The sequence below is a fragment of the Eucyclogobius newberryi genome, unplaced genomic scaffold, assembly GCF_026437365.1.
Source record: "Eucyclogobius newberryi isolate DKJ021-1_F unplaced genomic scaffold, fEucNew1.0.hap1 SCAF_4, whole genome shotgun sequence".
Classification (NCBI taxonomy): Eukaryota; Metazoa; Chordata; class Actinopteri; order Gobiiformes; family Gobiidae; genus Eucyclogobius; species Eucyclogobius newberryi.
This window is the reverse complement of record NW_027316056.1, coordinates 38,812,946-38,828,353: the sequence shown is the minus strand read 5'-3', so window position 1 is coordinate 38,828,353 and position 15,408 is coordinate 38,812,946. Positions and strand designations below refer to the sequence as shown.

The 15,408-nt window shown below is 45.0% G+C and overlaps 1 protein-coding gene across 1 annotated transcript in view; it reads left to right on the top strand.

Moving 5' to 3' along the window:
* The window catches only part of LOC140378081 (noelin-2-like), a 51,573-nt gene extending 37,539 nt beyond the window's left edge, over positions 1–14,034 (top strand). The window contains exons 6-8 of the mRNA XM_072463718.1: positions 12,630–12,806; positions 13,006–13,179; positions 13,674–14,034. Coding sequence (XP_072319819.1) covers positions 12,630–12,806; positions 13,006–13,179; positions 13,674–13,994 — 672 coding nt within the window. The 3' untranslated portion in view covers positions 13,995–14,034. The remainder of the gene's footprint in view (positions 1–12,629; positions 12,807–13,005; positions 13,180–13,673) is intronic.
* The last annotated feature ends 1,374 nt before the right edge of the window (positions 14,035–15,408 follow it).

The window sequence follows — 15,408 nt, the reverse complement described above, 5'->3', positions numbered from 1 at the left end:
TTTTCACAAGTCAGTTGTGTTTGGAGCTTTGAGAACAGACGGTTTCGCCCTTGAAAAACATGCCCGTGCTTCTTGAAACGTAGACCTGACCCGGTTCGAGCCTGACGTGTGTGTGTGTGTTTGTGTTTGTGTTTGTGTTTGTGTTTGTGTTTGTGTTTGTGTTTGTGTTTGTGTTTGTGTTTGTGTGTACCAGTGTTGGCGGTGTGTGTGGCTCTGAGTGTCGTGCTTGGCTGCTTCACGCCTTCGCAGACGCTTCGCCGTTCAGCACCAACATTCTGGACAGTGACAACAACACGACCACACGCTTCTCCTCTCCAACTGACACTCAATCTACATCCAAAAAGAAAAAAATCAATCAACTGGTGTCAGAAATCACTAAATACCAGAAAAGAAATGCTTTTAAATGACACATATTCTGCATTATTTGTCATGTTACTGGTCTTTAAACATACTTTTGAGGGCCTTCGCTTTGGTACTTCACCTTGCTTTCTCAGTTGCATTCCATCTACTGGCAGCAGAGGGTATTACCACGGGGAAACGGATAAAAACTAGCTTGCCTCCGACTTAAAAACAGCACAAGGGTCCGACGGATCTCTACTGTGAGTGTTTTTGTGATGCGCAGAGAGCGATCAGAGAAGTCGACGTCGTAAATAGCATTATTTACCAGGGGTGTCAAACTCATTTGGGCCGCGGGCCGAATTTGGACGCTCAGGCTGGGTCGCGGGCCGAACATAACGTGAAACATAAAACAATGAAGAATATAAGAAACAAATAGCTTTATAAAGCCTACGCTGTTTTTCAAACAATTACTGGATCAATTAAAAGAAATTACAAAACGTTTGTTCTCATAAACTGAAATGTATTAAGAAAAACAAGTGTAATTTCACCAACACTGAGCTTCAGTTTATGTGTGTTACAACTTCAGAGTTGATCTACAGAGATAAACATTTAGTCTATTGTTGAATATTGTTAAATAGGTATTTGGAACTGAAAAATATTGTATTTGACTTTATAACAAAATAAACTTCTCAAGATCTAAAAAACCTTTTAAATGTACTAACTAACATTTCCACGTCTGTGTAGTTCTCTGTAGTTCTCTGTAGTTCTCTGTAGTTCTCTGTAGTTCTCTGTAATCCTCTGTAGTCCTCTGTAGTTCTCTGTAGTTCTCTCTGTAGTTCTCTGTAGTCCTCTGTAGTTCTCTGTGGTTCTCTGTAGTCCTCTGTAGTCCTCTGTAGTTCTCTGTAGTTCTCTCTGTAGTTCTCTGTAGTCCTCTGTAGTTCTCTGTGGTTCTCTGTAGTCCTCTGTAGTTCTCTGTAGTCCTCTGTAGTCCTCTGTGGTTCTCTGTAGTCCTCTGTAGTTCTCTGTAGTTCTCTCTGTAGTCCTCTGTAGTTCTCTGTGGTTCTCTGTGGTTCTCTGTGGTTCTCTGTGGTTCTCTGTAGTCCTCTGTAGTTCTCTGTAGTTCTCTGTAGTCCTCTGTGGTTCTCTGTGGTTCTCTGTAGTCCTCTGTAGTTCTCTGTAGTTCTCTGTAGTCCTCTGTGGTTCTCTGTGGTTCTCTGTAGTCCTCTGTAGTTCTCTGTAGTTCTCTGTAGTCCTCTGTGGTTCTCTGTGGTTCTCTGTGGTTCTCTGTGGTTCTCTGTGGTTCTCTGAAGTCCTCTGTAGTTCTCTGTAGTTCTCTGTAGTCCTCTGTGGTTCTCTGTAGTCCTCTGTAGTTCTCTGTGGTTCTCTGTAGTCCTCTGTAGTTCTCTGTAGTTCTCTGTAGTCCTCTGTGGTTCTCTGTGGTTCTCTGTAGTCCTTTGTAGTTATCTGTAGTTCTCTGTAGTCATCTGTGGTTCTCTGTGGTTCTCTGTAGTCCTCTGTAGTTATCTGTAGTTCTCTGTACACCTGAACTGACACACCACTGAATACATGTGAGAGCGTTTAAGGAGGTTAAGTTACGCCTCTGGCCTTGAAAATATAGAATGAGTGCATGAGCCACAGTTTCCATCAAATCAAACTCTTTTGTCAAAATGTGGGCCAAACATTATGTACAAAATTAAAACAATAAAAAATATAAGAAATAAATAACTTTTTTACAGCTTAGTAATAGTTGTGGAGACTGTTGCACAAATGTGCAGCAGGTGAAAGACTGAGTCCATATTCAGCAGCAGCAGGAGCAGGAACATGGACTTTTGATGTGATTTATGATATGAAATGTTCATATCACAGACATGTTTATGCTCAAACTCAATATGAGCTCACTATTTTCATAGTTTAAGCTGATCTCAGTGACAAAATGATTCATGTAGTGACTCAAATGAGGTCATTGTGTTTGTGTCACAGTCACATTAGTGTGACACAGTCATGTTCAGACTTTATTACATTCTGACCTGTGTTTTTACCTGTGGCTCCTGATCTGTCCAGGTTTGTAGAGGATGTTTTCCTCACAGAGCATCATCACAGAAGTTTGTTTTCTTGTTAGCTCCACATTAGCTCCACTTTTAGCACAACTCTAACATCCACAAAACTGTCTCCTTTCTTTCTTCCACGTGTTTCCCAAACCAGACCTCTCTTTCCTTGCTCAGACCTAAAAAAATATGAATTCGAAAAGTTCGGCGGGCCGGATTAAAACGTTTGGCGGGCCGGATCCGGCCCACGGGCCGGATGTTTGACACCCCTGATTTAGACGGACGTAAATGAAGAAAAACACAAGTTGCGTATGTGTCATTTGTAGCCCATAAACGATTCAAATGTAGGTGAAAGAGAAACATGATCTTCCTGTAGGAGCCTTAAAACAGATCTTTGTGGGTTCAAACCCAGCTGGAGTTGACCCACTTCATCCACATTGTCATTCTCCTTTTGTTACACCGATTCCATGATCCCCGAGGACACGATTCTGCACATCATTGTGAAAAAAAGTTGTGTTTTTCAATCTTGTGAAGGTCAAAGCCTGGTTAACTATGGATTAAAGTAAAAGTAAAATCAATATTCCATTTTCAGCGTGTGTATGTTTGCCACCTGAGAGAGGCAGAGAAAGAGAGAAGAAGTGTCAGTCAGACGAGCCTCATCGCCCAGAAACAGACGCTGTTCGGAAAAGAGGGAAGGAGGGAACAGAGCTGGAGGCGTTAGTGCGCACGTATGCCTCCTCTGGACCTCTACAAACCATCTCAGTGTGTGCAGACAGTACGTATGCCTCCTCTGGACCTCTCTGAACCATCTCAGTGTGTGCAGACAGTACGTATGCCTCCTCTGGACCTCTACAAACCATCTCAGTGTGTGCAGACAGTACGTATGCCTCCTCTGGACCTCTACAAACCATCTCAGTGTGTGCAGACAGTACGTATGCCTCCTCTGGACCTCTACAAACCATCTCAGTGTGTGCAGACAGTACGTATGCCTCCTCTGGACCTCTCTGAACCATCTCAGTGTGTGCAGACAGTACGTATGCCTCCTCTGGACTTCTACAAAGCATCTCAGTGTGTGCAGACAGCTGGTGTTGGCTTCATCAGATGTGGCCTCAATGGTGTGTGGGAGGTATGAAGAAACACGCTATATATGCTAAGTTAGAGTGATATGGAGATTTTACATTGATCAGAGTGGCAGGGCCTACAGGGCGGCAGGGCCTACAGGGCCTAGGCCTAGGCCCTGTAGGCCCTGCCGCGCCTACAGGGCCGACAGGGCCTACAGGGCGGCCACAGTACTGTTAAGTAGGTCAGATCAACTCACCAGCACTGAAGGACCTTTTGCACAGGTAGATTTCCATTGATGCCTTCAATCTTTCAAATTAATTTTAATTTTGTTTTTTATTTTTTTATTTTCAAAATGAAAGTAAAGAGAGAAGAATAAGATAAAAAACAAAAAGAAATCACAAGACAAAAACAAAAACATTCAGGGGCAGAACCATAGAACACCAATTGGGTAATTTTTTTATATAAAAAAACGAAACGTGGATTTCCCAAAAATTTTGATTTTGTTTAAATTTACAATAAGATTTCATTGTTTATGGGTTTTGAGTTTTGTGGCCAAATTTGAAGCGTTTTCGTTGAAAACTGTAGGAGAAAATGCTAAAAGTACGATGAGGTGCACTTTAGTCAGTGCCGTGTTTGATCCAATATGGCCGACTTCCTGTAGGATTTAGGGCGGAGTCATGAATTATTTTGTCCTCACATGAAACATTTTTTGGAGTGAGCGTCATATTTTTACTGCAGCTTTTTCTGGCTCCCATTGGCCCCATGTTAATGATGTTTGAAGTGGTGAGACTGAGCCGACTTTTACTTCTCGAATTTCACATTTTTCCGCTGGATGCATCTCGTCCTTCGGCTCGAGCCTGATAATAATAACAATAATAACAATAATAATAATAAATATAGCCGCAAGCGGCAATGATCGGCCCTCGCCACGCCGCCGCCACGCCGCAAGAGGAGGGGGCGCTAACGCGCCCCAATTGTCCTTTTATTACGCCTACTGCTGAATCTGTGACGCTGTCACATCTTCTCCCCTTTGTTTTACCATCAAAAAGCAATTTTATTTTGAATTCTTGGCAAAATGTGCCGCACAGACACCGTGACTCTTTGAATAAAAATGTGAATAACTTTTGATGGTTCACCCCTGAAGATGAGTCTCACCAAATTTCAGGTTAATAGGGCTGACGCCCTAAGAGGAGTTTGTGAAAGTCTAAAGTGTAAACATGTTCTGGCGATTTCCCCATTGGAATAACATGGAAGGTTTCGGTCATCGTTACGGCAAAGCCATAACAATTATGACATGGGTCTCATTGACTTTTTTGATGGGGATGCCAAAATTGACTTGTGTGTCAAATTTCATATAATTTCGCAAAACTAAATATTTAACCTCCATATAAAATCTGTAGGGGGCGCTGTGGCTCCAAATTAATTTATTTCACTTCAAGTAGGTTTAGGGCAAAGAGTTTAACAACTGATTCTAATTTGACGCAATTCGGACTTTATCTGCGCAAACGGCAGAAATGTTAAATTTGGGAGATTTCTGAAATTCTTGCTACAGTTTGCGGCTTCGCCGCACAGAGACTGTGACAGGGTCAATGTAATTTGAATAACTTTTGATATCCCACTCCTCAGTACCATTTTCACCAAATTTCAGCTTTTTAGGGCCAACGCCCTGGGAGGAGTTCGTAAAAGTACGACGTTTGGAAAAACTCCCAAGTCATAATTAGCCATTTTTGAAGCAATATGGCCGACATTTGGTTGGGAGGATTAATATTTTTTACTTCTCTTGTCACCATCTACCTCTGCGCCAAATTTCATGATTCTACGATCAGATTTTTTTTGGGTCATTTCCCATCTCTCAATGCATTTTTGGTACATTTGGGGGCGCTGACGCGCCAATTTTTTTTATTTTAGAAAAGGGAAATAGCCAGAATGTAGAGAGGCACGATTTTTAGAGGTGTGCAAATTTTTGGGACTTTTCGTCAATGTTCACTGGGTGAAAAATAGGGGGGTTGGTCCCGAGAAGAAAGAAGAATTAAAGCCGCAAGCGGCATCCAACGGCCCTCGCGGGCCGCCGGCCTTCCGACTCTGCTCTCTGCATTTTACAGAGATGGCGCTAACGCAATTGTCTAAGAACTAAGACAGCGACACATTGTACATGTACAATGCTGTGCTTAACCAGTGCAAATGAACACAAATGTCGGTCAAATGTGCAGCTCCAGCGCACAGAGACCGTGACACTTGGAATAAAAATATGGATAACTTTTGATGCTCCGCTTGTGTAGATTATTTTCCCCAAATATGAGTTTGATCGAGCTATTGCCCACAGAGGAGTTCATTAAAGTGTGAAGCATAAATGTGAACATTTCAAGGATTTGGCGTTTTTCCCATTTGTGACATATATTTGCGGCTCTACCGCACAGAGACCCTAGTACTTAAAATCAAAATATGGATAACTTTTGATGCCCCGCTTGTGTAGATGATTATCCCCAAATATGAACTTGATCGGGTATTCGCCCTAGGAGGGGTTTGTTAAAGTGTGAAGTGTAAAAATGTGGTCATTTTAGAGATTTTGCGGTTTCCCCATAGGGATAACATGGGATGTTTCTGTCATCGCTACGGCTACGCTGTACAAAATATGACTTTGGCTCCCATACTTTTAATTTGGGGATGGCAAATGAGAATTGTGTGCAAAATGTCATGTCATTTGGAAAAACTCTTGTTTATAGGCCACTCTGAAGGCCAAATAGTCCAAATTCTGCGAAAAGTTTGCGGCTCAGCTGCACAGAGACCGTAAATGTTATCCATAAAATTTGAATAACTTTAGATGCCCCACTTGTCTAGAGGAGGTACACCGATTTTGAGATCGGTGGGCCAAACGCACTAGGAGGAGTTTGTTAAAGTGTGAAGCGTAAATGTGAACATTTCAAGGATTTGGCGTTTTTCCCATTTGTGACAGTATATTTGCAGCTCCACGGCACAGAGACCGTACCACTTAAAATCAAAATATGGATAACTTTTGATGCCCCGTTTGTGTAGATGATTTTCCCCAAATATGAGTTTGATCTGACAATCGCCCTAGGAGGAGTTTGTTAAAGTGTGAAGCGTAAAAATGTGGTGATTTGAGCGATTTTCCCATAAGGATAACATGGGATGTTTCTGTCATCGCTACGGTTACGCCGTACAAAATATGACTTTGGCTCTCATACTTGTATGATCAGGATGGCAAATTAGAATTTTGTGCAAAATATCATGTCATTTGGAAAAACTCTATTGTTTATAGGCCACTCTGAAGGCCAAATAGTCAGAATTCTGGGAAACGTTTGCAGCTCCGTCGCACAGAGACCGTAAAAGTTATCCTTAAAATTTGGATAACTTTAGATGCCCCACTTCTCTAGAGGACGTACACCGATTTTGAGGTTGGTGGGCAAAACGCACTAGGAGGACTTTGTTAAAGTGTAAAACATAAAAATGTGGTAATTTGAGAGATTTTGTGGTTTTCCCATAGGGATAACATGGGATGTTTCTGTCATCGCTACGACTACGCCGTAAAAATTTAGGCATTTTTGTGATTGGCTTTTGTGATCGGGACGGCAAAATAGAATTTTGGGTAAAGTTTAGACAATTTTGGTAAAACTAATTTTTGACCTTCAATGTTAATTTAAAGGTCACTCTGTAGGGGGCGCTATCGCTGCCATTTCAATTTTATTTTGTCATCATAAACTGGTCCAAACTAGAAAGTTTAACAACTGATTCAAATTTAGTCCTAATCGGACTGGTTTTGATCAAATGGGAGCAATTTTTAGACCTGCAATATTCCAAAATAAGTTGTCCAACTTTGCGGCTGCGCCGCACACAGACCGTAAAAGGTATCTCAAAAAATTGGATAACTTTAGATGCCCCACTTGTCCAGAGAACGTACGCCGATTTTGAAGTCGGTGGGCAAAACGCCCTAGGAGGAGTTCGTCAAAGTTTGACGTGAACAAAATGGCTAACACAGCGTGTTTTCATTTTCAAAGGAAGATGGTGGCCATAGGGTAAGTCTGGGGGCGTGGCCACAACAATATTTTTTTTTGTCCTCACGAGAGGAATGCGTGTCCCGAATTTCGTAGCTTTACGCCAAAGTTGACCTCGGGGCGTCTCCCATAGGCGCAATGTATTTTGACTTTTGTCGGTGGCGCTGTCGCGCCATTTTTTAACGGAAAAAAAAATGGCCCAGAAAAAATGACATTTTTCGCCGATTCTGAATTTTGGGCAAAGTTTGGTGAGTTTTTGAGCATGTTCAGGGGGTCAAATTAGAGCTCAAAAAGCAGAAGAACAAGAAAAATAATAAAAATAAAAATAAATATAGCCGCAAGCGGCAATGATCGGCCCTCGCTACGCCGCCGCCACGCCGCAAGAGGAGGGGGCGCTAACGCGCCCCAATTGTCCTTTTATTACGCCTACTGCTGAATCTGTGACGCTGTCACATCTTCTCCCCTTTGTTTTACCATCAAAAAGCAATTTTATTTTGAATTCTTGGCAAAATGTGCCGCACAGACACCGTGACTCTTTGAATAAAAATGTGGATAACTTTTGATGGTTCACCCCTGAAGATGAGTCTCACCAAATTTCAGGTTAATATGTCTAACGCCCTAAGAGGAGTTTGTGAAAGTCTAAAGTGTAAACATGTTCTGGCGATTTCCCCATTGGAATAACATGGAAGGTTTCGGTCATCGTTACGGCAAAACCATAACAATTATGACATGGGTCTCATTGACTTTTCTGATGGGGATGCCAAAATTGAGTTGTGTGTCAAATTTCATATAATTTCGCAAAACTAAATATTTAACCTCCATATAAAATCTGTAGGGGGCGCTGTGGCTCCAAATTAATTTATTTCACTTCAAGTAGGTTTAGGGCAAATAGTTTAACAACTGATTCTAATTTGACGCAATTCGGACTTTATCTGCGCAAACGGCAGAAATGTTAAATTTGGGAGATTTCTGAAATTCTTGCTACAGTTTGCGGCTTCGCCGCACAGAGACCGTGACAGGTATCAATGTAATTTGGATAACTTTTGATGTCCCACTCCTCAGTAGCATTTTCACCAACGCCCTGGGAGGAGTTCGTAAAAGTACGACGTTTGGAAAAACTCCGAAGTCATGTTTAGCCATTTTTGAAGCAATATGGCCGACATTTGGTTGGGCGGACGGCGTTGCCGTAATAATATTTTTTACTTCTCTTGTCACCATCTACCTCTGCGCCAAATTTCATGATTCTAAGATCAGATTTTTTTTGGGTCATTTCCCATCTCTCAATGCATTTTTGGTACATTTGGGGGCGCTGACGCGCCAATTTTTTTTATTTTAGAAAAGGGAAATAGCCAGAATGTAGAGAGGCACGATTTTTAGAGGTGTGCAAATTTTTGTGACTTTTCGTCAATGTTCACTGGGTGAAAAATAGGGGGGTTGGTCCCGAGAAGAAGAAGAAGAAGAAGAAGAAAGAATAATATTCCGATGCGAAAACAATGTTTCCCATTTTCCAAATATCATAAACTATACATTTTCGGAAAGCGCTCGCGCTTTCCTACCTCATGGTGTGGGTCCCTCGTCACTGACAGGTACTTTCGTTAATTTTGAGTGGGCTCCGCCCACTTTGTGTTTTTGGCCCTCTATACAGTAATAATGTTCATTTTTTGCATTACATGCTTATATGCACGGAACATGCAAGAGATGGGGAACGTATTCGTGAGGTACTTAGCGCAAATGAGTGCTTTATATGGGGATGACGACCGCTTCGCGGTCGTCATCTCAATCTAAAGTGCTCGTTTAGTGCGCACTTTTGCACGGGCTTCGCCCGTTTACAACGGTAATGTTCCATTTTCCTACTACTAATTAGTATGCACGGGGCGTGCATGAGTGAAGGAGTGCGTTAGTGAGTGTTTGGAAGTGGGCGAGCGCTTCGCGCTCGATTTCGTGCGCACTACGTGCGCACTTTCGCAGCCGTGCTTCGCACGGCCTTACGAGATTAATAGGCCTCTCGCCAGCTTGTGGCGCTCGGGCCTAAATATAGCCGCAAGCGGCAATGATCGGCCCTCGCCACGCCGCCGCCGCTACGCCGCCGCCATGCCGCACGAGGAGGGGGCGACATCTACTGCTGAATCTGTGACGCTGTCACATCTTCTCCCCTTTGTTTTACCATCAAAAAGCAATTTTATTTTGAATTCTTGGTAAAATGTGCGGCTTTGCCGCACAGAGACCGTGACTTTTTGAATAAAAATGTGGATACCTTTTGATGGTTCACCCCTGAAGATGAGTCTCACCAAATTTCAGGTTAATAGGGCTGACGCCCTGGGAGGAGTTTGTGAAAGTCTAAAGTGTAAACATGTTCTGGTGATTTCCCCATTGGAAGAACATGGAAGGTTTCGGTCATCGTTACGGCAAAACCATAACAATTATGACATGAGTCTCATTGACTTTTTTTGATGGGGATGCTGAAATTGAGTTGTGTGTCAAATTTCATATAATTTCGCAAAACTAAACATTTAACCTCCATGTAAAATCTGTAGGGGGCGCTGTGGCGCCAAATTCATTAATTTCACTTCAAGTAGGTTTAGGGCAAAGAGTTTAACAACTGATTCTAATTTGTCGCAATTCGGACTTTATCTGCGCAAACGGCAGAAATGTTAAATTTGGGAGATTTCTGAAATTTTAGCTAAAGTTTGCGGCTTCGCCGCTCGGAGACCGTGAGAGGTATCAATGTAATTTGAATAACTTTTGATGTCCCACTCCTCAGTACTATTTTCACCAAATTTCAGCTTTTTAGAGCCAACGCCCTGGGAGGAGTTCGTAAAAGTACGACGTTTGGAAAAACTCCTGAGTCATGTTTAGCCATTTTTGAGCCATTTACTTCTCTTGTCACCATCTACCTCTGCGCCAAATTTCATGATTCTACAATCAGATTTTTTTGGGTCATTTCCATCTGGTCCATAGGCGCCGGTCCATACGTGCTCGTCCATACGTGCTGGTCCATACGTGCTGGTCCATACGTGCTGGTCCATACGTGCTGGTCCATATGTGCTCGTCCATACGTGCTGGTCCATACGTGCTGGTCCATACGTGCTGGTCCATACGTGCTGGTCCATACGTGCTGGTCCATACGTGCTGGTCCATACGTGCTGGTCCATATGTGCTCGTCCATACGTGCTGGTCCATACGTGCTGGTCCATATGTGCTCGTCCATACGTGCTGGTCCATACGTGCTGGTCCATATGTGCTCGTCCATACGCGCTGGTCCATATGTGGTCGTCCATACGGCGCTGGTCCATACGTGCTGGTCCATACGTGCTGGTCCATATGTGCTCGTCCATACGTGGTCGTCCATACGGCGCTGGTCCATACGTGCTCGTCCAGGCCCGATGCCCTGGTGTTTGGATGGGAGAACGTCGGAACACCAGGTGCCACAGGGGAGTGCTAGAGGGTATGTTGTGCCCTCAGGCAGGACACTTCGCTCACACCGCCTGGTAAAGCGCTTTGAAGGTGGAAAAGCGCTCTATAAATGCCCTGTAATAATAAAATATGAATATACATATGTGACATATCATGGCTGAGACCTGGAGTGTTGCATAATCCAGGACATTTGAGTCATAAAATGTGAAATACTGACACAAAAGTACATTCATAAAGCAGGATGGATATAATATCCCCTTTAATATGACCACAATTACAGCCTTGTTCAGACATTATAACTGGCTATTGCATCATTTCTTTTTCCCTCTTTTTCTTTCTCTCTCAAAGAAAAGAAAAATCACATGACAATATTTACTGCGTGAAATGTGTACTTTTGTCTTTTTATTAGTTGTCATTTCAGAATTTGTAGACGTAAAAGAATATACAAAAAATAAATTAAAACATTCATAACATGCCCAATTTGTCAAAAATAAGGATTTATTATATATTTTATCAGCCTTTATTTAAGGAGGTAAAAAACTGCCACAACCTGTCAATCTAAATATGATGAACAGTATTTAGAGATTTAAACCGCTGAACTAGGACTTGTTACAATGATAGTTTTATTTTACATTTTTGAACCAAATTATTGTTATAAATGGAGAATAAAATTGGGCCTAAAATGGAGCCCTGAGGTACTCCTCTGGGGGGAAAAGGCTATTAATATGGCCATTCATTTACCTGAAGGTTTCACCTTTGTGTCTTGAGACGTTGATCACAAACAAAAGCCTCTTGAATAGTACCCAACCCCCATAGTACCCAACCCCCATAGTACCCAACCCCCATAGTACCCAACCCCCATAGTACCCAACCCCCATAGTACCCAGTTAGCAGTTCTGCAGGTTTGAACGAGAAGTTTTAGATTGATATTGTGTTTTACATTAAACAAAATGTAAAATGATCTACTTCGATGATTCAATACTAAGTTTAGGGCTTTATTCATAAATATTCTCTATCTAGAAGCCGTCAGTCACAAATGTGTTTTAAAAAATGCACAATAGAAATAATGTCTGACTAGTCGATTGCTATAATTGTCACATGCTAAGCATGTGACAAAAGCCTAATATGTCTCATTTCACTGGAGAGGGGGGTGTGCGGCCCCTCCAGGGTTCAGCCGCCTTTAATAATGTCGTTTAATTTATTCCTTCCATATGCTCACCTCTGCTCGCGCCTGATTGGCTGATTAATCACTGCGTACGCACTTACCTCTCTGGCTCATTAGCATCACGTTATCAGCGCCAGGTCCCATTTAGGTCACGCTCCGTGTGCCGGCTATTTTTAACTCCACCAAATAAATGTGTCTCAGGTGGAGCAGGGGCTTCTGGGGGTTTGAAGAGCGTTGTCAGAAAAAACTCCTCCCGTTTATGATTATGATTACGAATATTAAAGGTCACATGATATGCTCTTGTACCGTTACTTTGGCCTTTCCTGTTTTAGAACCAAACTGAATGTTGTTTAAAGATGACTTACCTGAGGTAACATGAACGTACTGAAGAGCTCTCTGGCATTTCCCATGTCAAGAAGTCACTTGTGGCTCCATCTACTGGCTGGTTTTTCAAACACGTGCACATTGAGGATGGTTTTGTTACGTCCCAGCTGCTTTTCAGATGAAGTCACGTGTAGATCTTCAGAGTGCTGCACATCTCAGGCTGGTGTTGGCGCTCTGTAACTGTGAGGTGCACTTTATGACTGTGTGCAGGTCTGGTCCATGGATGGTTACTATAAAGGCCGGCGGGTGCTGGAGTTCCGGACCATGGCCGATTTCACCAAGGGCCAGAACTTCGTGCAGCACCTGCTGCCTCAGCCGTGGGCGGGGACCGGGCACGTGGTCTACAACGGCTCGCTGTACTACAACAAGCACCAGAGCAACATCCTGGTATGACACTCACACTCAAACTCACGGGGCAAAAAGACAGTTGGCGCCATCTTTGTCGTGTTTCCATGGGAATAATGTGCACATTGACACGATGTTCGTCTCCAAAGCGTATTTCTTGTCCTTCAAACTTTTTATTGCCTTGAACCGTTTCCGTTGGTTCCATTTTGTGAAGTGACTGCTCTTTTGATCCTGTCGGCAGGTGCAGTACCACTTCCGCTCCCGTAGCGTCCTGCTCCAGCGCAGCCTGAGCGGGGCGGGCTACAACAACACCTTCCCGTACAGCTGGGGCGGCTCCTCGGACATGGACCTGATGGCTGACGAGATGGGGCTGTGGGCCGTGTACACCTCCATCCCCAACGCCGGCAACATCCTGGTACAAACGCACACTCGCCAAATCATTACGACCAGTCCAGTCCCACTATGGCAGCGTTATGGGGTTTTAAAGCTCGAACGTGCGCCGGAGTTTGTGCAGAACACGCACTTCCACAGGTACACACTGAGATTTACTTTAAATAGAGCTAATTTCACGCGTGTCCTAAAGGTATAAAAAGATCAAAGTGTCTCATTTCGCTTAGAAAACGCTCTCTCTGCAGTAAAACTTTGTTCATTCTGCTCAGATTGTGAACGTCTGCTCTTGCACACTCTGTTTGGCTGCACACTTCGCCGGCGGAGAGTATTTAAATAAACCCACACACTTTATTGATGCGAAGAAGCACGATACAGAAACTGGGTCGATCCTATGAAAGCTCAACGTGTTTCTTTTTTCCTAATAATAAGATCGTTTGCGGTGGTCTCAGCCTCAGATCAGTCACACGTTTGACCCCGAGCGTCTTCGTCCTCTAACGTCCTCGTCCTCTTCTCCCTCAGGTGAGTCGTCTGGACCCCCGCACGCTGGAGGTGCTGCAGAGCTGGGACACCGGGTTCCCCAAGCGCAGCGCGGGCGAGGCCTTCATCATCTGCGGCACCCTGTACGTCACCAACTCCCACCTGGCCGGCGCCAAGGTGCACTTCGCCTACCACACCAACACATCCACCTACGAGTACACGGACATCCCCTTCCACAACCAGTACTCGCACATCAGCATGATGGACTACAACCCCCGCGAGAGGGCGCTGTTCACCTGGAACAACGGACACCAGGTGCTCTACAACGTCACGCTCTTCCACGTCATCCACAGTGACGGTTAGACGTGCGCGCAGTGGGGCGGGGCCAGGACGGCGTCTGGACTGCCTGGTTGTATGGGCTACTTCAGTTCGGTTTTGGTTTCAGAAGGTCAAAGGAAGCGTGAATGTTCATGACGCTCTTGCAGGATTATATTTCTACTTTCACACGTCCTCAGATCAGACACTGAGGAAGACGTGAGGTTGATGTGGCGCCGCTGAACTCACCTGGTCCTCGAGTGTCGGGATTTTTGATGTTACCAACAAATGAGATGTTTCCACCGGTAATGGCAGCACGACAGCGCCCTCTGCAGTCCCACTTCTTCAGGACGACAGTAACCTCTGCCGTCCCACTTCTTCAGCACGACAGCGCCCTCTGCAGTCCCACTTCTTCAGGACGACAGTAACCTCTGCTGTCCCACTTCTTCAGGACGACAGCGCCCTCTGCAGTCCCACTTCTTCAGGACGACAGTAACCTCTGCAGTCCCACTTCTTCAGGACGACAGCGCCCTCTGCAGTCCCACTTCTTCAGGACGACAGTAACCTCTGCCGTCCCACTTCTTCAGCACGACAGCGCCCTCTGCAGTCCCACTTCTTCAGGACGACAGTAACCTCTGCCGTCCCACTTCTTCAGGACGACAGTAACCTCTGCAGTCCCACTTCTTCAGGACGACAGCACGACAGCGCCCTCTGCAGTCCCACTTCTTCAACACGACAGCGCCCTCTGCAGTCCCACTTCTTCAGGACGACAGTAACCTCTGCAGTCCCACTTCTTCAGGACGACAGCACGACAGCGCCCTCTGCAGTCCCACTTCTTCAACACGACAGCGCCCTCTGCAGTCCCACTTCTTCAGGACGACAGCGCCCTCTGCAGTCCCACTTCTTCAGGACGACAGCGCCCTCTGCAGTCCCACTTCTTCAGGACGACAGCGCTCTCTGCAGTCCCACTTCTTCAACACGACAGCGCCCTCTGCAGTCCCACTTCTTCAGGACGACAGCGCCCTCTGCAGTCCCACTTCTTCAGGACGACAGCGCCCTCTGCAGTCCCACTTCTTCAGGACGACAGCGCCCTCTGCAGTCCCACTTCTTCAGGACGACAGCGCCCTCTGCAGTCCCACTTCTTCAGGACGACAGCGCCCTCTGCAGTCCCACTTCCCCACTTCTTCAGGACGACAGCACGACAGCGCCCTCTGCAGTCCCACTTCTTCAGCACGACAGCGCCCTCTGCAGTCCCACTTCTTCAGGACGACAGCGCCCTCTGCAGTCCCACTTCTTCAGGACGACAGCGCCCTCTGCAGTCCCACTTCTTCAGGACGACAGCGCCCTCTGCAGTCCCACTTCTTCAGGACGACAGCGCCCTCTGCAGTCCCACTTCTTCAGGACGACAGCGCCCTCTGCAGTCCCACTTCCCCACTTCTTCAGGACGACAGCACGACAGCGC